The sequence below is a fragment of the Salmo salar genome, chromosome 10 (assembly GCF_965601325.2).
Source record: "Salmo salar chromosome 10, fSalSal1, whole genome shotgun sequence".
In the NCBI taxonomy this organism is placed as follows: Eukaryota; Metazoa; Chordata; class Actinopteri; order Salmoniformes; family Salmonidae; genus Salmo; species Salmo salar.
In genome coordinates this window covers 112,535,300-112,558,693 of record NC_138300.1, presented here as the reverse complement: position 1 = coordinate 112,558,693, position 23,394 = coordinate 112,535,300, and the positions used below count along the sequence as shown (strand labels likewise).

Genomic DNA, 23,394 nt, shown 5'->3' with positions numbered 1-23,394 from the left:
TATTTACTCTGAATGCAGTCTGATTCAATTTTCATTAAAAAGGTGAAAGATTATGTCAGGTAATCAGCCAGTGGTGTGCATAAAATATGCATAAACACTGTATGGTTTGTTGACTAAGTGTAATACATTTAAAAAAATATGTTTTTGTGTTATCAAATAAATCATGTTTTAATATTTTCAAAGTATTGAACAATAGCTATACACATGATCATACAGTAAAAACAGGGCATGGTATTATAGTCCCAGAATACACTGAGAATTTTACAGGTACTAGTACACAAAAAGAGAGAGCCCAGAGTATCATGGTTGAAGATGGGACAGGTTTAGTGTAGCAACTCAAGTCCACTATCGCCTGGTCTTGGACTTACTTCTGGACAGTCTGGTTCTTTGTGATGCTTATTTGGTTTACATTTTAAGAGTGCCATTGAGATACAGCGACAATCTGACCAAAGGTGAGATTATTCTTGCATGAACGTGCTATTTTAATGACTTTAAAGTTGTATGTAACGTTACTTGCTTGTTAACTAGTTTGTGCATGCTAGCAGACTGGCAGACACGTCTGCAGTCTCGCTAGACAGACATGGCTATATCACAGAACAAGGAGAAAATTAAATATATTTGGCTATATATGTACATTTCTTCTCTAGCTTGTTAGGCTAGCTAGTTTTAATAATTTAGTAAGAAAGTGCAACTAATAGTGTTTTAACTGGCTTTCAAATAACACATGTCAAGGTAAGGCAATTCAACCTGTTCGTTTTTTTGTATATTGACTGAGTGTGGACACTAACCACACTTTCAAAGTTTCCATATTGTGGTGTTAACTTTGCTAGCTAGTCAGCTAGTTTAGCTAACTAGCAAAGCCATGTTCCAAATGCAATGGTCTTTCTTTACTAAGTTCGCTAACTAGCTTCTACATTTATGGAGACAGATTGTATGGTAATTCATTGTTGCTTTGTAATTTTCCTAAACCCAGTTAGTAAAGCCACTAGTACAGGACTAAACAGAGAAGTAATATCTCATATTTGGAACAGTAACTGTGTTTTTATATAGTGTTTGTAGCTAGCTGTCCTAAAGTAATAAAATAAGGGCATACAATTGAAAGATGTCTGAGTGTGGGTAGCTGGCTCGTTATATGATTATGAAATGCTTAGTGTTTACTCACATATGTAACTGGTGACATGGCTAATGTATTTTTTTGGATGCCATTTATGATTTCAGTAAAGACTCAACAACCACTTGGTAGAAGGTCAGAATAAGTCATTGTTGGTTTGAGTGATAGCCATCTTAGTCATATGATTTCAATTGTTAATGTCAACGTTGGCATTTGATTGTGGTTCCTTGGGAACAGCTGCTTGTCTCTCTTCTGTGGGAGTGTGGTGAGGAATAGATGGAAGAATGCTCTTTCAGTAGGCCAGCTGGCTGGCTGAGGAGTGGAGATTATTAGTCACATGTACAGGGACGAATATGTAATTGCAGGGTACAGTGAACATCTTATGCTCTGGGATCCAACAGTGCAGGGCAAATGAAAAAGTAATAGATAAAAGAAGTGAATGCGTTTATTATAATAAACGGTGGGGGAGAAGGGAATGAAAGAAGTAAAAAAAGAGAAGTGAAATCTACACCTACCCGGGACACCGGCTATGTAAAATTAACTTCCCCAATGCGTGACGTATTTAAAGGGCAACTGGTCGTTCAGAACCGTACTGTTTCCGTTCAATTGCATTGGTTTTTTTTCCGTACGGAACGCAGCCCAGTTGTTAGCCAATGTCATCAAACGGTTCTCATGAGCTGTGACAGGCTGCTATATAGCCGTAAGCAGCACATTTTCGACCAACCTTTACATGGAGGTGCTTTAGTAGTTCTCGATTTGGAAGTCCTCGAGTCGTCTAAGCTCTGATGGCTAGTTGCAGGGGGAATGTTTGAATTTAGAAAATACTCTAGAAAAAAAAAAATTGCTCTATGAAGTAATCTAACATCATAGAGTATCTTTGTCTTCTCTCATTAATCAAGACAGGTGACGCTTGGTTTGAGTCATGCACATGACATGCAGCACTTTGGGGTGGACAACCACCTGTTTCGATCGATGAGATGCCAGAATCTCACAGTATCCCTTTAAAGCAAGTGTGTGTCAGTCATTCCATGGAGGGCTGGGTTTCTGCGGGGTTTCGCTCCTCTCTTGTACTTGATGAATTAAGGTCACTAATTAGTAAATAATTCCCCTCAACTTGTCTAGGACTTAATTGAATGGAAAAACCCAAAAACCTGCAGACACTAGGCCCTCCGTGGAATGAGTTTGACTACCCTGCTTTAAAGGGACTAGGGCCGAGCTGAGGGTGTGTTAACGTATGGGTGGCAGCAGTGCCTCAATGCATAGGCCAACTTGTTTGCATTGCAACCCATCCAAAGCAATGTTAATGACCCAGTTGTCGAGTGACCTTTTACATGAAAACAAATAACATGTACAGTGTAGTAGCACTCAGTACATTAGCCTATTTTCTTTTTCTTCTCTGTAAATCCAATATGTGGCCCAAACATTAGCTTATGTTAATAATGGGACCTTTCTATCTTGGATAGCAGTATAGGCTGCTGATGCGAGGATGGCTCATAAATGTCTGGAACAGAGCAAATGGAATGGCATCAAACACATGTGTTTGATACCATTCCACTTATTTCGCTCCAGCCATTACCATGAGCCCGTCCTCCCCAATTAAGACACCACCAACCTCCTGTGTTGGATAGAAGCTAGTCCTACATATGGCTGTCTTCTTCTTGAGCTGTGGCTCATCAACATCCTCTCTTGTTCTTATATCGCTCCTTTTTAGTTCCTCTTCCCCGTCAACCTTGTCTATGGTATGTTCCTCATATTATCTATGGCAGGGGTATTCAACTCTTATCCTACGAGGTCCAGTACTTGCTGTTTTTTTTCTACCTGATAATTAATTACACCCAGTGTCCCAGGTCTAAATGATTGCCTGATTAGAGGTGAACAATGAAAGAAAAGCAGGGGAACTGGCTTCGAGGTCCAGAGTTGAGTTTGAGGGATCTATGTTATTACTATTACATAACAGTTCTCAACTTTTTGAGTTCTCCTTTCCCCCCCTCTATATGCAAAACATGTCTCTGGGCATTTCCCAGGGAGCAAGATGTCAGTGATACGCGGCAGTGGACCATGGAAGACTAGTGCAATTGAGTGGATATGAAGGGAGTTCAGTTCAAGCCATGAGTGGATGAGAATATAATGCTTGACTCAACAATGCATGATGTGGTGTCTGACTGGCTGTGAAGAAAAGTGTAGAAACATCACTGTCCTCTTCAATGGGGCAATCTGCATTTTCCAACAATGGCAAAGGTCAACCCGCCACTGATTTGGTAAACAGCTGGAGATGACCATCCATGATATCCCATATGTGTGTGTATATAAAAACATATTTTGAATGTAAATCAATCAGCCTGAAAAAAAAATGCATGTTAAAACTATCATTTGGATATCATGGATGGTCAGTCCTTGTATCTGACGCCGACACGACCAAGACACTCAATATGTGGTCTCGAGACAGGACCTGAGACTGGTCTCGAGTACTACAACGCTGCAATCAGGGTTTAGTCCTGGACAGAGCACTATTACAGCAACCACTTTAGTTGTTAATGATCTTGTCAATTCTTTAGACATTCAAATGAATGTTTTTCTTTGTTTGTGGACCTGTCAAAAGCTTTTGATACTGTTGATCATGCTGTTTTATTGAATAACTTGTCCTCAATAGGCCTGAGCTCTGACGCTTGTTCTTGGTTTCATGATTATCTTAGTGACAGAACTCGGGTCCATAAAGGTGTACCATGGGTAGGGCTGTTGCGGTGACCGTGTTACCGCCACACCGGCTGTCACAAGTCATGAAGGCAGTCAAATTCCACGTTACCGTTTAGTCACGGTAATTAGCCTTCTCCAAGCTCTGATGCTGATGGTCATTAGTAGCCTACCAAACTGCTAACTGCCTGGCACTCACCACTCTATTGTCTCTCTAATCCAGGCCTAGGTATTTTCATTATTAAACATGCAATGAACTACACGGAGGGAAAAGTACACTGTGCATTCAGCAACACGGACAGAACTCTTGTTAACGGGTATGAACAAAAACACAAGAAAGAGAGAGAGGTCAACATTACATTTAAACTATTCAATCAGTGTGAGGAGTGAAGTCTCTGATGGGCATTGACTAGAGCAGTAAAGTCAGGTATAGTTTCTGATGTCGCTATGCGCAGGATTGCTGAGAGATGAGTCATTTTGAGATAATCTGTGCCTTGACTTGTTATATTTCATCACTGAAAAAGTCTGTACTGTTTGGGTCAACTTATGTATGCGAACAAACATCTTCTGAGCACGACTCCTAATCTTTGGAAAGTTTTGTTCATCAAGAGATGCATAGAACCTCGTCAGTGACATTGTTTTGAATAGTTCTCCAATCACTGCATCAGACTGAAGATCGATAAGCTCAAGTTGCAGGTCAGTGGGAGCGTGATTCACATTGAAGGTGAAAGGAGAGGAAACCAACAGCATGTCATTTTCCAACACTTTGAAATCCTCAAAATGACGAGAACTCACCGTTCAAAGCACGCAGCAGCGATGTATACTTCTCCTGCGGGTCATCTGATAAGGAACAGACTAGTAGTGTCGGAAGGTGGGCGAGATTGTTGGCTTCTACTTGGCGGCTCAGGAAGAGTAATTGTCCCTTGAAGACTTTGACAAGGCTGAACATCAGGCCAAAACCTGAGAAGATTCCATGCAGGAAGTGCCCTGTCTGACAATTTGTTGTCCTTCTGTTGCATCTCTATCGACATTACAGCATCTGTGCTGTAACGTGACACTTTCTAAGGCTTCCATTGGCTCTCTAAAGCCGCCAGAAAGTGGAATGGGGTGTCTGCTGTCTCTGGGCAAAGTATAGGAGCAGAGTTTGTAAGTGGTCAACCTGGGGACAATGAGACTGGAGATGCGCGTTCACGAGACTTCAAAAAATGTTTTTTTTCAGTCTTTGAATGAATACAACGTTGCCCAGTTGGAATATTATCGCTATTTTACGAGAAAAATAGCATAAAAATGTATTTTAAACAGCATTCGACATGCTTCTAAGTACGGTAATGGAATATTTTGTCATTTTTTGTCACGAAATGCGCTCGCGCGTTACCCTTCGGATAGTGACCTGAACGCACGAACAAAACGGAGGTATTTAGATATAACTATGGATTATTTGGAACCAAAACAACATTTGTTGTTGAAGTAGAAGTCCTGGGAGTGCATTCTGACGAAGAACAGCAAAGGTAATCCAATTTTTCTAATAGTAATTCTGAGTTTAGGTGACCCCGAAGTTGGCGGATGTCAAAATAGCTAGCCATGATGGCCGAGCTATGTACTCAGAATATTGCAAAATGTGCTTTCGCCGAAAAGCTATTTTAAAATCGGACATAGCGATTGCATAAAGGAGTTCTGTATCTATAATTCTTAAAATAATTGTTATGTATTTTGTCAACGTTTATCATGAGTAATTTAGTAAATTCACCGGAAGTTTTCGGTGGGTATGCTAGTTCTGAACATCACATGCTAATGTAAAAGGCTGGTTTTTGATATAAATATGAACTTGATTGAACAAAACGTGCATGTATTGTATAACAATGTCCTAGGAGTGTCATCTGATGAAGATCATCAAAGGTTAGTGCTGCATTTAGCTGTGGTTTGGGTTTATGTGACATATATGCTTGCTTAGAAAACGGCTGTGTGATTATTTGTGTCTATGTACTCTCCTAACATAATCTAATGTTTTGCTTTCGCTGTAAAGCTTTGACGTCAAAAGCTCTGACGAAGGCCGTTAGGCCGATACGTAAGCTTATTAAATATCAGTGATACTATCAAGAACAGTGTGCGCTTTCCTTTTTTTCCTTCATCCTGTTTCAACTGTTGCCATGCAACAAGATTGCTCAGATGTGCGAGTGCCTTTTGAATCTTGTAATTAAGTGTATAGATGACATGTATTTTTTTCATGCTGCCCCTGTTTCGATACAGGTGGATGATAATGCTCTATTCAAAAATTTCACACAAATTGGCTGCTTTTCCTTCACTCTGCAGTCCAATTCATCCCAAACCATCTCAATTGGACTGAGGTCAGGTGATTGTGGAGGCCAGGTCATCTGATGCAGCACTCATCACTCTCCTTGGTCAAATAGCCCTTACACAGCCTGGAGGTGTGTTTTGGGTCATTGTCCTGTTGAAAAACAAATGACAGTCCCACTAAGCGCAAACCAGATGGGATGGCGTATCGCTGCAGAATGCTGTGGTAGCCAAGCTAGTTAAGAGCGTCTTGAATTCTAAATAAATCACAGACAGTGTCACCAGAAAAGCACCATCACACCTCCTCCTCCATGCTTCACAGTGGGAACCACACATGCAGAGATCATCTGTTCACCTACTCTGCGTCTCACAAAGACACAGCGGTTGGAACCAAAAATCTCAAATTTGGACTCATCAGACCAAAGGACAGATTTCTACCAGTCTAATGTCCATTGCTTGTTTCTTTTTCTTATTGGTGTCCTTTAGTAGTAGTTTCTTTTGCAGCATTTCGACCATGAAGGCCTGATTCACGCAGTCTCTTCTGAACAGATGATGTTGAGATGTGTCTGTTAGTTGATCTCTGAAGCATTTATTTGGGCTGCAATCTGAGGTGCAGTTAACTCTAATGAACATATCCTCTGCAGCAGAGGTAACTCTGGGTCTTCCTTTCCTGTGGCGGTCCTCATGAGAGCCAGTTTCATCATAGCGCTTGATGGTTTTTGCGACTGCACTTGAAGAAACTTTCAAAGTTCTTGACATTTTCTGGATTGACTGACCTTCATGTCTTAAAGTAACGATGGACTGTTGTTTCTCTTTGCTTATTTGAGCTGTTCTTGCCATAATATGGACTTGATATTTTACCAAATAGTGCTATCTTCTGTATACCACCCCTACCTTGTCGCAACACAAATGATTGGCTCAAACGCTATAAGAAGGAAATTCCACAAATTAACTTTTAACAAGACACACCTGTAAATTGAAATGTATTCTAGGTGATTACCTCGTGAAGCTGGTTTAGAGAAAGCCAAGAGTGCAAAGCTGTCTTCAAGGCAAAGGGTGGCTACTTTGAAGAATCTCAAATATAAAATATATATTGATTTGTTTAACACTCTTTTTTGGGGGGTTACTACATGATTCCATATGTGTTATTTCTTAGTTTTGATGTCTTCACTATTATTCTACAATGTAGAAAATAGTAAAATAAAGATAAACCCGTGAATGAGTATGTGTTTCCAAACTTTTGACTCATACTGTATGTATGTATTGCCACCAATGCTCCTTATAGGACTCATCACTGCATTCTATACTCTGTAAACTGATCATCTCTGTATACCTGTCGCAAGACCCACTGGTTGATGTTTATTTATAAAACCCTTAGGCTTCACTCCCCCCTATCTGAGATATCTACTGCAGCCCCCATCCTCCACATACAACACCCGTTCTGCCAGTCACATTCTGTTAAAGGTCCCCAAAGCACACACATCACTGGGTCGCTCGTCTTTTCAGTTGGCTGCAGCAAGCGACTGGAACGAACTGCAACAAACACTCAAACTGGACAGTTTTATCTCCATCTCTTCATTCAAAGACTCAATCATGGACACTTACTGACAGTTGTGGCTGCCTTGCGTGATGTATTGTTGTCTCAGCCTTCCCGCCCTTTGTGCTGTTGTCTGTGCCCAATAATGTTTGTACCCTGTTTTGTGCTGCTACCATGTTGTGTTGCTACCATGCTGTGTTGTCATGTGTTGCTGCCATGTTATGTTGTTGTCTTAGGTCTCTCTTTATGTAGTGTTGTCGCTCTTGTCGTGATGTGTGTTTTGTCCTATATTTTATTTTTAATCCCAGTCCCCGTCCCCGCAGGAGGCCTTGTGGTAGGGCGTCATTGTAAATAAGAATTTGTTCTTAACTGACTTGCCTAGTTAAATAAAATAAAAAAATGTTTGTGTTTTTAATGTATTATACAGGGTGCATTTGGAAGAGACCTAGGTGTCAATGTCTTCCCTGTCAAAATAAAGGTAAAAAATTATAATACAAGTCTAAAAAAGACAATTTCAGATTGCCCCTTTTAAAGACAGTTTCCCTTTTAACCAGTTCCTCCTCCCTCCCTTACCGTGACTCATGGCAGAGGAGAAAGAAGCTCTTTGTCGAGAGCACAGAGGTGAGAGTACAGACCTAAGGGTTCTTAACAGGGAACCCTGACATGCATATAGCTCGTCATGCCTCTAGCTTGCACTACTTTTGACCTGTGCACATAGGCCTTTATAGAAAATAGGGTGCAATTTGGAGCAGAGCCCTAGACTACAGCTCTCTGCTGATGTAAGTCAAGTAAACCTGGCTTCAAAACCTTCAAAAATGTAGAATGTAAACCTTCAAAGTGTTGGAAAGCAGAATAGAGAAGGGTTTAAGAAGTTTTATCCTTAGCGAGCAGGAGGATTTGAAGTACATTTGGAGCAGTGGGGAAATGGTAAGTCCTTCATGGCAATGGCACTCACAGATGAGTCACACTCTTCTATAGGAAGATCCTTCTTTGGCAGCAATAACCTCAACCAAACGTTTTCTGTAGTTGTGGATCAGACCTACACAACAGTCAGGAGGAATTTTGGATGATTCCTCTTTACAAAACTGTTTCAGTTCAGCAATATTCTTGGGATGTCTGGTGTGAACTGCTCTCTTGAGGTCATGCCACAGCATCTCAATCGGGTTGAGGTCAGGACTCTGACTGGGCCACTCCAGAAGGCGTATGTTCTTCTGTTGAAGCCATTCTGTTGTTGATTTACTTTTGTTTTGGGTCGTTGTCCTGTTGCATCGCCCAACTTCTGTTGAGCTTCAATTGGCAGACAGCTTAACATTCTCCTGCAAAATCTCTTGATAAACTTGGGAATTCATTTTTCCATTGATGATAGCAAGCTGTCTAGGCACTGAGGCAGCAAAGCAGCCCAAACCATGATGCTCCCTCCACCATACTTTACAGTTGGGATGAGGTTTTGATGTTGGTGTGCTGTGGCTTTTTTTTAGGCTAATTGACATCATTTGAGTCAATTGGAGGTGTACCTGTGTACCTTCCAAACGCCTGAAGGTACCACGTTCATCTGTACAAACAATAGTACGCAAGTATAAACACCATGGGACCACGCAGCCGTCATATCGTTCAGGAAGGAGACGCGTTCTGTCTCCTAGAGATGAACGTACTTTGATGCGAAAAGTGCAAATCAATCCCATAACAACAGCAAAGGACCTTGTGAAGATGCTGGAGGAAACAGGTACAAAAGTATCTATATCCACAGTAAAACGAGTCCTATATCGACATAACCTGAAAGGCCGCTCAGCAAGGAAGAAGCCACTGCTCCAAAACCGCCATAAAAAAGCCAGACTACGGCTGGCAACTGCACATGGGGATAAAGATCGTATTTTTTGGAGAAATGTCCTCTGGTCTGATGAAACAAAAATAGAACTGTTTGGCATAATCACCATCGTTATGTTTGGAGGAAAAAGAGGGAGGCTTGCAAGCCGAAGAACACCATCCCAACCGTGAAGCACGGGTGTGGCAGCATCATGTTGTGGGGGTGCTTTGCTGCAGGAGGGACTGGTGCACTTCACAAAATAGATGGCATCATGAGGCAGGAAAATGATGTGGATATATTGAAGCAGCATCTCAAGACATCAGTCAGGAAGTTAAAGCTTGGTCGCAAAAGGGTCTTCCAAATGGACAATGACCCCAAGCATACTTACAAAGTTGTGGCAAAATGGCTTAAGGACAACAAAGTCAAGGTATTGGAGTGGCCATCACAAGCCCTGACCTCAACCCTATAGAAGATTTGTGGACAGAACTGAAAAAGCGTGTGCGAGCAAGGAGGCCTACAAACCTGACTCAGTTACACCAGCTCTGTCAGGAGGAAAGGGCCAAAATTCACTCAACTTATTGTGGGAAGCTTGTGGAAGGCTACCCAAAATGTTTGACCCAAGTTAAACAATTTAAAGGCAATGCTACCAAATACTAATTGAGTGTATATGTAAACTTCTGACCCACTGGGAATGTGATGAAAGAAATAAAATCTGAAATAAATCATTCTCTCTACTATTATTCTGACATTTCACATTCTTAAAATGAAGTGGTGTTCCTAACTGACCTAAGACAGGGAATTTTTACTAGGATTAAATGTCAGGAATGGTGATTAAATGAGTTTAAATGTATTTGTAGGTGTTCCTCTTGACCAGATTGGAAATTACAGTGTGGAGGGCAATAGAGATTGCGTCATCTGTTGGGGCGATATGCAAATTGTAGTGCTTCTAGGGTTTCCAACAATTGGTATTTGTAGGTCAAGGTTAGTATTCCCGCTATGGCAATGCTATAATTATATGTAGAATATTTGGACATTTTCAGAGATCTGTTAATTTTGTTTCTGTTGACCCCATTTTTTTTATATTAGAGGATTTTTATGTGGAGATTTTAGGACGTTAGCGAGTGCTGAATGCTATTTAGCCTCACGTGCCAGGCCTGTAGGCTCAGATGCACAGCTGGTGAATTGGCCTTAGTTCCCAAGCTTCTAGTAACTACAATAATAGGCTATTTATTGCCCATCGTTTTGTTAAGTAGATTTTTGAGCATTCATTCTCCTTGTATAAAGGAATTAAGTCTATTTGGCATTCCATGTGTATACAATTATAACCCGTCATCTGGGTTTTAGGGCTTGGTATTTCTCAGGGCTGTGTGCAGTTGCCGCTGCACTCGCTGCCTCTTGGAATGGGATCTGTGTGTGTGTGTGTGTGTGTGTGTGTGTGTGTGTGTCTGCTTTAGTAATAACTGACAGGTGAGCTGGAGTTACTGTTTGCATGCCATCGAACTACAGAGTCCCTCACTTTATTTCCTCAAAATGAATGTGGAAGGCACATCTTTCAAAAATGTCTCACTCCTAAAAAAGTATCTGACTTTCATGTAGACTTCTTATTCAAAGGACGGTTCCTCAGACATTTCTCTAATTTGTGTGCTGTCTCAATCGTTATGTTTCCTTTCCACATCAACTTCTCCCTAATAACAACTGAACCTCAGAGGACTTAGTGAACAAAATTCTGCAATGTAGTGGAAACTAGCAAGTCCTTTTACCTATGAGGGCATCCCTTTACACTTGTGGGAATTGCCATATATGGATGGGGCTAATTTGAAATGTTTCTTACAGAATAAATATGAAAAAGGAAATCCTATGCATAAGCGTGGTAGTAATTGAAAGGGAACTGTTTGGAGATTATTAGACCAACGTTGAGGACACAAGTTCACGTGACACACGAGTCCAAACATGAAACTGTTGATTTTATGTGCATTTTACATTTATTGTGCTTTTTGATGAATTTGGTGAAAACAAGATCTGAAAATACTCTGGATACATTCAGTAACATGATAAGAATATTCCTGGAGAATGTGGGGTGGGTGCAACATAAGACAACAAAATGACAAGGTTGAGGGAGAGGACTAACTGGTGTCTACAAGTGGCCACACAGTTTCTAGGTAATTTCAATGCACTTTTATGACTAAAAAAAGCATCTTCAACTATGAGGAACTATAGAAAGCACAACTGTAGTTGTTTTGAACACAACCCTGCATCCTCGCCATCACACAATTACTGTTGTGGTTTACACAATCCAAAAACTGACCATTAAAAATCGCAATCTGGGTCAGGTGGGCGTCATTTGTAAGCTTGTTCTATTGCCAACATGACTAGTTAAGTTACAACCACTTTACAATAGTGCATCTAAATATTTTAAGGGGGGGGGGGGGGTTAGAAGGATTACTTTATCCTATCCCAGGTATTCCTTAAAGAGGTGGGGTTTCAGGTGTCTCCGGAAGGTGGTGATTGACTCCGCTGTCCTGGCGTTGTGAGGGAGCTTGTTCCCCCATTGGGGTGCCAGAGCAGCGAACAGTTTTGACTGGGCTGAGCGGGAACTGTGCTTCCTCAGAGGTAGGGGGGCCAGCAGGCCAGAGGTGGATGAACGCAGTGCCCTTGTTTGGGTGTAGGGCCTGATCAGATCCTGAAGGTATGGAGGTGCCGTTCCCCTCACAGCTCCGTAGGCAAGCACCATGGTCTTATAGCGGATGCGAGCTTCAACTGGAAGCCAGTGGAGAGAGCGGAGGAGCGGTGTGACGTGAGAGAACTTGGGAAGGTTGAACACCAGACGGGTTGCGGCATTCTGGATGAGTTGTAGGGGTTTAATGGCACATGCAGGGAGTCCCGCCAACAGCGAGTTGCAGTAATCCAGACGGGAGATGACAAGTGCCTGGATTAGGACCTGCGCCGCTTCCTGTGTGAGGCAGGGTCGTACTCTGCGAATGTTGTAGAGCATGAACCTACAGGATCGGGTCACCGCCTTGATGTTAGTGGAGAACGACAGGGTGTTGTCCAGGATCACGCCTTTCATTGGTGCCTTTTTCTTGAGAATGAAACAATTCACTTTTCTTGCCCCCATTCGTTTTACTTCGAGCGCATTCTTCCTCTGCCCAACAGAAACAAACAATTATCACTACACCACTTTTTTTTTAAATGTATTTTTATTTCACCTTTATTTAACCAGGTAGGCTAGTTGAGAACAAGTTCCCATTTACAACTGCGACCTGGCCAAGATAAAGCAAAGCAGTGCGACACAAACAACAACACAGAGTTACACATGGAATAAACAAACATACAGTCAATAATACAATAGAGAAAGTCTATATACAGTGTGTGCAAATGAGGTAGGATAAGGGGGGTGAGGCAATAAATAGGCCGTAGTTGGTGAAATTATTACAGTATGGCAAATTAAACACTGGTGTAATAGATGTGCAGAAGATGAGTGTGCAAGTAGCAGTACTGGGGTGCAAAGGAGTAAAATAAATAACAATATAGTGATGAGGTAGTTGGATGGGCTATTTACAGATGGGCTATGTACAGGTGCAGTAATCTGTGAGCTGCTCTGACAGCTGGTGCTTAAAGCTAGTGAGGGAGATGAGTCTCCAGCTTCAGTGATTTTTTTTTTGTTGCAGTTCGTTTCAGTCATTGGCAGCAGAGAACTGGAAGGAAAGGCGGCCGAAGGAGGAATTGGCTTTGGGGATGACCAGTGAAATATACCTGCTGGAGCGCGTGCTGCGGGTGGGTGCTGCTATGGTGACCAGTGAGCTAAGGTGGGGCTTTCTTTAGCAAAGACTTATAGATGACCTGGAGCCAGTGGGTTTGGCGACGGATATGAAGCGAGGGCCAGCCAACGAGAGCATACAGGTCGCAGTGGTGGGTAGTATATGGGGCTTTGGTGACCAAACGGATGGCACTGTGATAGGCTGCATCCAATTTGCTGAGTAGAGTGTTGGAGGCTATTTTGTCAATGATCGGTAGGATAATCCGTTTTACTAGGGTATGTTTGGATGCTTTGTTGTGAAATAGGAAGCCGATTCTAGATTTAATTTTGGATTGGAGATGCTTAATGTGAGTCTGGAAGGAGAGTTTACAGTCTAACCAGACACCTAGGTATTTGTAGTTGTCCACATATTCTAAGTCAGAACCGTCCAGAGTAGTGATGCTAGACGGGTGGGTAGGTGTGGGCAGCGATGGGTTGAAGAGCATGCATTTAGTTTTGTTTGCAGTTGGAGGCCATGGAAGGAGAGTTGTATGGCATTGAAGCTCATCTGGAGGTTAGTTAACAGTGTCCAAAGAAGGGCCAGAAGTATACAGAATGGTGTCGTCTGCATAGAGGTGGATCAGAGAATCACCAGCAGCAAGAGCGATGTATACAGAGAAAAGAGTCAGCCCGAGGATTGAACCCTGTGGCACCCCCATAGAGACTGACAGAGGTCCGGACAACAGGCCCTCCGATTTGACACACTTAACTCTGTCGGAGAAGTAGTTGGTGAACCAGGCTAGGCAGTCATTTGAGAAACCAAGGCTGTTGAGTCTGCCAATAAGAATGTGGTGATTGACAGAGTCGAAAGCCTTGGCCAGGTCGACGAATACAGCTGCACAGTATTGTCTCTTATCGATGGCAGTTATGATATCGTTTAGGACCTTGAGCGTAGCTGAGGTGCACCCATGACCAGCTTGAAAACCAGATTGCATAGCGGAGAAGGTAATGTCGGATTCAAAATGGTCGGTGATCTGTTTAACTTGGCTTTCGAAGACCAAAGAAAGGCAGGGTAGGATAGATATAGGTCTGTAGCAGTTTAGGTCTAGAGTGTCTCCCCCCTTTGAAGAGGGGGATAACCGAGGCAGCTTTCCAATCTTTGGGAATCTCAGACGATACGAAAGAGAGGTTGAACAAGCTAGTAGGGGTTGCAACAATTTCGGCGGATAATTTTAGGAAGAGAGGCCCAGATTGTCTAGCCCGGCTGATTTGTAGGGGTCCATATTTTGCAGCTCTTCTAGTTACCCTCACTGATTCCACATGGCCCAACTTTTTTTTTCACCCACCGTGAAACCACATATGGATCAGCCAAAAGGCAAGAGTCCACTTTTTCCATAAACTTCACTCCTACTGTCATAGCCTCTTCTTCATCCTGATCCTCGGTGCATACCTCAGTCTCCGATAACTTTACTGCACCTACCACCTCTGATACTTCACCCTCATTCACTTCCGTTTCTCCTCCTGTCTTCACCTCCCTCTGCTTACACTTTCTACCATTCTTATTTGACAAACCATCTCCCTTTTTTCCACCATTTTTATCCGGCTCAAGCTCACCCTCTTCTCCCTCCATTTTTCCCTCCATTCCTCCTCTGTTTTCCAAGTACACGTCTCCTTATGATAATACTGCCGCTCCTTCCTGACACCCATTTTGTACTTGCTTTCTCTAGGGACTCCATTTCAGTCGACATGATCTGCCCTGGTCCTTCTCACTCGGGCGTCATTAGTAAATGACGTGTACAGCGGTGGATCCCAAAATAAACGTATAAAGTGCTCAAAACAAATGAAATTGTTCAAAACATTTTATAGATAAAAAGATAAGTAGCATATTGTTTTTAAATGTGTGCATTTTCTCCTCCGACAATACAACATCTGATTCAAAGGGGGTGTGGCACATATCAAAACTCTGTGGTAGGATACACATGTGCTTCCTTGCCAAAAGGAGACTATCTAGGATGGGAGGACTGTCAACCGTTTGCCTTCACACTCCTCGACCACTTTATCGGTTTCGGGGTCACCCAGGAGGGAGGACCAACATTTTCTGAAACGAGAGAACCCCACGGCCTCAGAGTGGAAAAGGTCTGCTAAATACCTGTGACAAGTCCAATAAGACTTTAAACCACTAACACAGAGAAGCCTTCCCTTCTGAAGAAAATGAGCTGCCATTTTCCCTGTGGCCACTAGGTGTCAGCAGCATCAGATCCTCAGTAGTACTGACCCAGTTATCTGAACGCTGCCGCTGCATTTGAATGGTGACCCCATGTAGGTAATCAAAGCATTGCAGACCTTCCTTTGTGGTTGCCTCGTTCTTCCGCTCGAGCCTGAAAGGAAAACGAAAGCAAGAAAAAATTATGAATGGCTGGTTGTCAAATGCTGTCATACGTTGTTGTCTAGTCTGCATACTGGATGGGAACATCCAATTATGTCTCACACACACATACACATACAGGCACGCTAACATATGCACTCATTAAAGCGCTGACGAATAGACACTCGTCTACACGTATCTAACCTACACAACACATTGTTCCTTTCTATAGGCTACCTAGGCCTATTAGTTATTGTCCAAATGCTTTGTTCGCCTCGTGTAAAATGAAAGTGAATGCTCAAGTAAAGTAAGACACTGACTAATGAAGCTTACATTTAAAAAAAAATAAAGGGCACTTGTTTTGCGCAATTGAACATCCACGGCAAGTGAAGTGGGAACCTTTGTTCTTGCAATATGGCAGTTTAATTGACCACTTTCTTTGCACATTTTTCATCCTCTTACTTCTCCTATGTAGCTGCTTCTGGAAGGTTCAGCCCATAGAATTATGGATGTTCTTTCTTTCTATTTCTTTCTCGCTCGCGCTCTTTATTTCTTTATCTCGCTCCTTCTTTCTCTCTTGTTCTTTCTCTCTCGCTCAAGGATGGCCACACTCCTCTCACACTTATTTTCAGTTGCCTAGCAACCCAGAGGAAAGGCCTTGCTTACTTGGGTGGTACTTGTTCCCATTCGGGCGGGGGTAGGGTAGGAGGGGTGTAGATGAGATGGGGGGACATTGTTTTGAGTTAAGTTATGGTTCAATATTGTTTACCCTAGCACTGATTAGGAACCCACTCCTAGATAAACTGATCCTAGATCAGATTGTTGGTTGTTCTAGTCAGATGAGCTATGAGGGAAAAGCTGACATTATAGCAGCTGTAGATGCCCGTGATTACAGCTGGGTATTGTTTCTATTAGAGCTGATCCTGTGCAGTCAGTCCTCTTCTCTTATTCCTCCTCTCTCCTCCCCTCCCCCGGCGCAGTGTTTCAGACCCCAGGAGATGTCTTTAGTAGATGGGGAGGGATGGAAGAGAAAGGAGAGGGGGTGGCTGGGTAGAGGGGGGGCGGTGCTGCCTCCGCCTGAAGGACAAAGACGTTGGGTTTTGGCGAGGGACGAGAGGGAGCCACCATGTGTGAGGGACAAAGGAGACGAGGCAAAATGTCTCTCTCTCTCTCTCGCTCTCTCTCTCTCTCTCTCTCTCTCTCTCTCTCTCTCTCTCTCTCTCTCCTCTCTCTCTCTCTCTCTCTCTCTCTCTCTCTCTCTCTCTCTCTCTCTCTCTCTCTCTCTCTCTCTCTCTCTCTCTCTCTCTCTCTCTCTCTCTCTCTCTCTCTCTCTCTCTCTCTCTCTCTCTCTCTCTCTCTCACAGAGCTAGGCCTAATCCTAATGCTGCTAGCTCACTCAAGTCCTATATTCAAATGCCAGTTAGGGCTGTCTGTCTGACATGACAGCAAGTAGGCATGTTACATGTAGACCCACTACTAATACACACACACACACATCATGAACACCCTTGACTATTACATAAACACCCAGTATAGCCCCCTAAATACACACATACTCATTGTCTCATATTCACACCAAGGTGGGGCCAGTACAAAAAAAAAATGCATGAAATGAAATGTATGCATTCACTACTGTAAGTCGCTCTGGATAAGAGCGTCTTCTAAGAGCGTCTGCTAAATGACTAAAATATAAATGTAAAAAAAAAAATCTATTCGTTTTAAGATATTTTTTTTAGTTTCAGTTAGTTTTCAGATCCATTTAAAGTTTTCTAAAACCATTCCTATTTAGTTTTTATATTATTTAGTGTTAGGGCCAGAAAGAAGCCTATGCATGGGAGGCTAGGAGCCAAGTATGTGTTGTATAGTTTGTGTTTTTGGGGATGTCACTTCTTGCCACTGTGGGGCTGTAATGCGTAAGGCGATGGGACAGGTCATACAGTATGTTAAGTTTAAACGTAGACTAAGCAAGATGACATTGATGTACAAAGTAAACCGTTGTAGTGTGTCAATTTCCGCAACAACCAGGAGTGTTGAAGTGCAACGCTAAAGTTGAACGCTGTTTTGGTCCAGTAGCTACCACGTTGTAGCAGCGTGAAGCACCCGTGCACTAGTGATGCGCGGGTTGACTCATAACCCGCAGTCCCACGGTTATATCAGCAGTGCGCGCAGGTTTAGGGTCATTAAATATTGTGTGGTTTAAGGTCGGGTGGGTGGCGGGCGGGTTGAATAAAGAGAGAACAATTCCTTAAATACATAATTTTGAGTTTTATTTTTACAGGGACAGTGCATTAATCAATGTTTCAGTAAAAGGGCCGGTTTTACCCAGCCAGAAGGGCGGGGGTGTATGCCTATGATTAACGAGTCGTGGTGTGATCATAACAACATACAGGAACTCAAGTCCTTTAATTCACCTGACCTAGAATTCCTTACGATCAAATGCCGACCGCATTATCTTCCAAGACAATTCTCTTCGATTATAATCACAGTGTATACCCCCCCCCCCCCCCCCCCCCAAGCAGACACCTCGACGGCCCTGAAAGAACTTCTTTGAACTCTATGTAAACTGGAAACCACATATCCTGAGGCTGCATTTATTGTAGCTGGGGATTTTAACAAGGCTAATCTGAAAACAAGGCTCCCTAAATGTTATCAGCATATCGAATGCGCGACCCAGGCTGGCAAAACCCTGGATCATTGCTACTCTAAATTCCACGACGAATATAAAGCCTTCCCTCACCCTCCTTTCGGCAAATCTGACCATGACTCCATTTTGTTGCTCCCAGCCTATAGATAGAAACTAAAAAAGGAAACACCCGTGCTCAGGTCTGTTCAGTGCTGGTCCGACCAATCTGATTCCACGCTTCAAGATTGCTTCGATCACGTGGACTGGGATATGTTCCGGATGGCATCGGACAATAACATTGATGTATACGCTGATTCGGTGAGCAAGTTTATTAGCAAGTGCATCGGTGATGTGGTACCCACGGTGAATATTAAAACATTGCCCAACCAGAAACCGTGGATTGATGGCAGCATTCGCGCAAATCTGAAAGCGCGAACCACTGCTTTTAATCATGGCAAGGCGACCGGAAACATGACCGAATACAAACAGTGCAGCTATTCCCTCCGCAAGGCAATCAAACAAGCTAAGCGTCAGTATAGAGACAAAGTAGAGTCGCAATTCAACGGCTCAGACACGAGATGTATGTGGCAGGGTCTACAGTCAATCACGGACTACAAAAAGAAAACCAGCCCCGTCACGGACACTGATGTCTTGCTCCCAGACCAACTAAACAACTTCTTTGCTCGCTTTGAGGACAATACAGTGCCACTGACACGGCCCGCTACCAAAACCTGCAGGCTCTCCTTCACCGCAGCCAACGTGAGTAAAACATTTAAACGTGTTAACCCTCGCAAGGCTGCCGGCCCAGACGGCATCCCTAACCGCGTCCTCAGAGCATGCGCAGACCAGCTGGCTGGTGTGTTTACGGACATATTCAATCAATCCCAATCCCAGTCTGCTGTTCCCACATGCTTCAAGAGGGCCACCATTATTCCTGTTCCCAAGAAAGCTAAGGTAACTGAGCTAAACGTAGCACTCACTTCCGTCATCATGAAGTGCTTTGAGAGACTAGTCAAGGCTCATATCACCACCCTACCTGACACCCTAGACCCACTCCAATTTGCTTACCTCCCCAATAGGGCGACAAACGACGCAATTGCAATCACACTGCACACTGCCCTATCATCCAGAAGGCGAGGTCATCAAAGCTGGGACCGAGAGACACAAAAACATATTTTATCTCAAGGCCATCAGACTGCTATACAGCCATCACTAACATTGAGTGGTTGCTTCCAACATACAGACTCAATCTCTAGCCACTTTAATAAATAATAATTGGATGTAATAAATGTATTACTAGTCACTTAACAATGCCACTTTATATAATGTTTACATACCCTACATTACTCATCTCATATGTATATACTGTACTCTATACCATCTTGCCTATGCTGTTCGGCCATCGCTCATCCATATATTTATATGTACATATTCTTAATCATTCATTTACACTTGTGTGTGTGTGTGTGTGTGTGTATAAGATAGTTGTTGTGAAATTGTTAGATTACTTGTAAGATATTACAGCACGGTCGGAACTAGAAGCACAAGCATTTCGCGACACTCGCATTAACATCTGCAAACCATGTGTATGTGTCACGTCCTGACCAGTGTAAGGGTTATTTGTTATTGTAGTTTGGTCGGACGTGGCAGAGGGTATTTTGTTTATGTGGTTCGGGGTGTGTGTATTATGTAGAGGGTAGTTGATTTATGTATTCCGGGGTTTTTTGGTCACTGCTCTATGTTAGTCTATTTCTATGTTCTTTCTAGTTAGTCTGTTTCTATGTTTAGTTAATTGGGGTGTGGACTCTCAATTGAAGGCAGGTGTTGTCTAGTTGCCTTGGATTGAGAGTCCTATATATCAGAGTGTGTTTGTGTTTGTAATTTGTGGGAGGTTGTTTCTTGTTTAGCTGTCTATGCCTGACAAGACTGTCTTTTCGTCGTTCATCATTGTTGTTATTTTTGTATACGTGTTTGTTTGGTTTTCCTTCTTTCGCCTATTAAAAGAAGATGAGTATACAACCCGCTGCGTTTTGGTCCTTTTCCAGACGACAACCGTGACAGTATGTGACCAATAAAATTTGATTTGATTTGAAAGGCTTTTGGGAACGGGCAGAAAAAGTTCAGATCAATCCACGGAGACAAAAAATACAATGTTGGAGTTTAATTCAATAAGATGATAACTGTGATATGGAAAGTTGAAAGAGAAGGGAGGGCCAGAAAAGTAATGTTTGGAAAAGATTTGGTGAAGTGGTAAAAGAGGATGATGGCGAGGCACTATACAAATTCTACAGTCACAAGAATGAGACTTCAAAAAGGGAAGTTCAAGGGAAGTGTAACCTACTGATCAGATACTGGAAACTGAAATCTGGACACTCACTGCAGGTTTATAACCGCTCACATAGCCTTAATATTTATTAACTACTGCAGAACGAATCATTTCTTGCAGTAGCCTAAAATGATACACCAAATGTGGGCAACATTTTGACATGGAAGTAGGAGTGGAGAATTATTTTAGATTTTTTTTCAGCATCTTGAGAGAATCCGAACGCTCAGTTAGATACCGTCTGTAGAAGTGCTATCTTTATCAGCATCGTAAAAGCTGATTAGTATTTCATTCACGTAAAATATGCATCCAAGGCGAAATCAGAAACATGTTGGGTTGTTTTCACAGCTTTTTATTTCCTTACAACCGGTCAAAACATAAACTTAACATAATTCATGAGTGGTGGTGGAGTGGTGCCAAGAAATTAACCTCTCCCTCAATGTCAACAAAACGAAGGAGCTGATCGTGGGCTTCAGGAAACAGCAGAGGGAGCATGCCCTTATCCACATCGACGGGACAGCAGTGGAGAAGGTGGAAAGCCTCAAGTTCCTCTGCGTACATATCACTGACCATATGAAATGGTCCACCCACACAGACATTTCAACCTCAGGAGGCTGAAGAAATTCTGCTTGGCCCCTAAAACCCTCACAAACTTTTACAGATGCACAATTGAGAGCATCCCGTTCGTCTGCCCAATGCATCACCAGGGGCACACTGCCTGCCCTCCAGGACACCTAACAGCGCCCGATGTCACAGGAAGGCCAAAAACTTCAACAAAGACATCAACCACCTGAGCCACTGCCTTTTTTAACTTCCTACAGCTCTCCACCCCCCCACCCTCAAAATAAAGAATAATTGTCTAGCACTGACTTTGCTGCTAACTACTTTAATGAAAGAACATTGCTTGCTACAACTGTGGTATGTGGTTGTCTCACCTAGTTAAGATGAATGAGCTAATTGTAAGTCACTCTGGATAAGAGCGTCTGCTAAAAGTGTAAATGATTGGCCTGTTCCCAGTCCCGCTTGCGAACTCCAGCGCCCCTCTTTCCTCCTCTCTCCCTCCGTCCATATCTCCCTCCCCTTCTCCCTCTCTCCAGCAGCAGTCTGTCAGTGTTTCGCAGGGCTCCTGACGTCACTCTCTGTTTGCATAGCTATTGTCTTACCCATCGGGCTGCCTACCATGGCTCCAGGATTGCAGTATCTGCTTTCAGCTTTTTTTCCCAGGGGCAGTCCAGAGAGATAAATAAACAGAGGAGGAGAGGACAAGAGAGGGAGAGGACAAGAGGAGAGTAAAGCAAGAGCTAACGTAGCTACAGCAGGAAGGCTGCTACTTCTGCGTCTGGGTTTTAAAATACACCTTTTCTGTGGAGGAGAGTTTCTCTTCCCTCTCGTGAGGCCCCTGTTCGGCAGCTGAACCGTGTGTGTGTGTGTTTTGTGAGCAGTGTGTGTATGTGGAGGAAGCCCGTTTAGCGGCAACGGGAGCACCGACTGAGTGAGCGGAGCATCTGGGCGTCTGAGAGCGAGGGCCGGCTGGCTGGCTGGCTGCACTGTGTGCTTTGATGACCCCCTCTGTGTAGCTGCCTGCTCAACCCCCCCCCCCCCCCTCCCCCTCTCTCTCTGTCCCCCTTTTCCCCTCTCTCCTATCTCCATCGCAGCTCCCGGCCCAGCCATGTTTGGCACAGAGTCCTCATGTAAGTACCGTACCGCCATCGTCCAGCCTCGTCTGTCTTTCTCTCTATGTGGTGTGTTGTTGTCTGGTGTAACAGTGTCTGCTCCCGCTCTTCTGGGCTCTCGCTCTCCTCTCTCCATCCCTCTCTTTTTCCCCTCTCTCTGACCTTTCTGTTGTTCTCCATGTTTCCTGGTGGCAGATTGCTCGGCAAGAAAGCTGGGATCTACCATTTTGCATAAAGGGCCAATGATAGCTGGTCGTTATACAAATATCCATATCTCCTCTGTCAATCCCTTCCTCTGCCTTCCCCTCCCCTTTATTCCTCTTTTCCTCACTATTCCTCAGTATTCCTGCACGTCACCATGTTTATCCCAGACTTATCCTGTTATGCTGTTTATAGTCTCTTTTCACCTTTCTAAATGGAATGGCTTTTCTAGCTAGACTGAAATATACACCATTACTGTCTCCTCTCTCTCTCTCTGTGCATGTTGTGTGTGCGTGCATTCCACGTGACTTTTTTTTTATAGATGGATAGATCATGATTTTCTACAGTTTGCTTTCAACAACCTCCTGCCATTGCAGGCAGTTCTGTCTCAATCGCTCTCCTGCTCAGTCAGGAGACATTGAGAGGGGTGGATGTAGCATGTAGCATTTACACATGCTGAGCTAAGGCATAAAGATGCTACTGCTAGTGAGGCTGTGATGGCATCAATGTTTGGGTGGGTTTTGAGAGGGGTGAATGTAGCGTTCCCACATGCAAAACATAGAATGTAGGCTATGCTATGATCTCTATCTTAGGCTAGCTAGATAGCACCAGTGTCTGGATGGGTTTTGTGTGGGTGGGCTCTTCACTGTAGACTGTACCCCCCCTCACCCCCATTTTGAGGAGCTGTCACCATGATCTTCAGGTGGTCCGCTGTTCAATCTAGTCTCCTTCCCCCTCACCCTGTCCTGTGTCCCCAATGATCATCCTCATTATGCCACGAGGAATATCCACTCTGATCTAATAGAAACTGTTGTGACTGCACAGAGACAAAGTTAGGATACTTCATTTTTCTCTCCTGAAATTTAGATTAGAGATTGCATGCAACAGTCCAGCAACAAGAGTCATTTTCTGTTACTGGCTTCTAAACAGATGAGTGGAGTACTCAGTCGTGCATCATAATGCTGCTTCTTCATATCAAATGAATTTAATATTTTCATTTTACAGAATGTATGACTGTTAAGTGGATAAGGATGTTCT

General features: G+C 43.3%; 1 protein-coding gene across 3 annotated transcripts in view; it reads left to right on the top strand.

The window, feature by feature from the left end:
• Positions 1-277: 277 nt before the first annotated feature.
• LOC106561549 (suppressor of tumorigenicity 7 protein homolog) overlaps positions 278-23,394 on the top strand; it is a 70,896-nt gene continuing 47,779 nt past the window's right edge. Inside the window, exon 1 of one of the 3 annotated variants that reach the window (XM_014125636.3) lies at positions 278-452. Coding sequence is in view for 1 of the 3 variants with exons in the window: in XM_045688440.2 (XP_045544396.1) it covers positions 22,152-22,173 (22 nt within the window). In the remaining 2 variants the exon portion in view is untranslated. Of the gene's footprint in view, positions 453-551; positions 733-21,569; positions 22,174-23,394 lie in introns of those variants that run through there. The other 2 variants (XM_014125638.3, XM_045688440.2) reach the window with 2 other exon arrangements.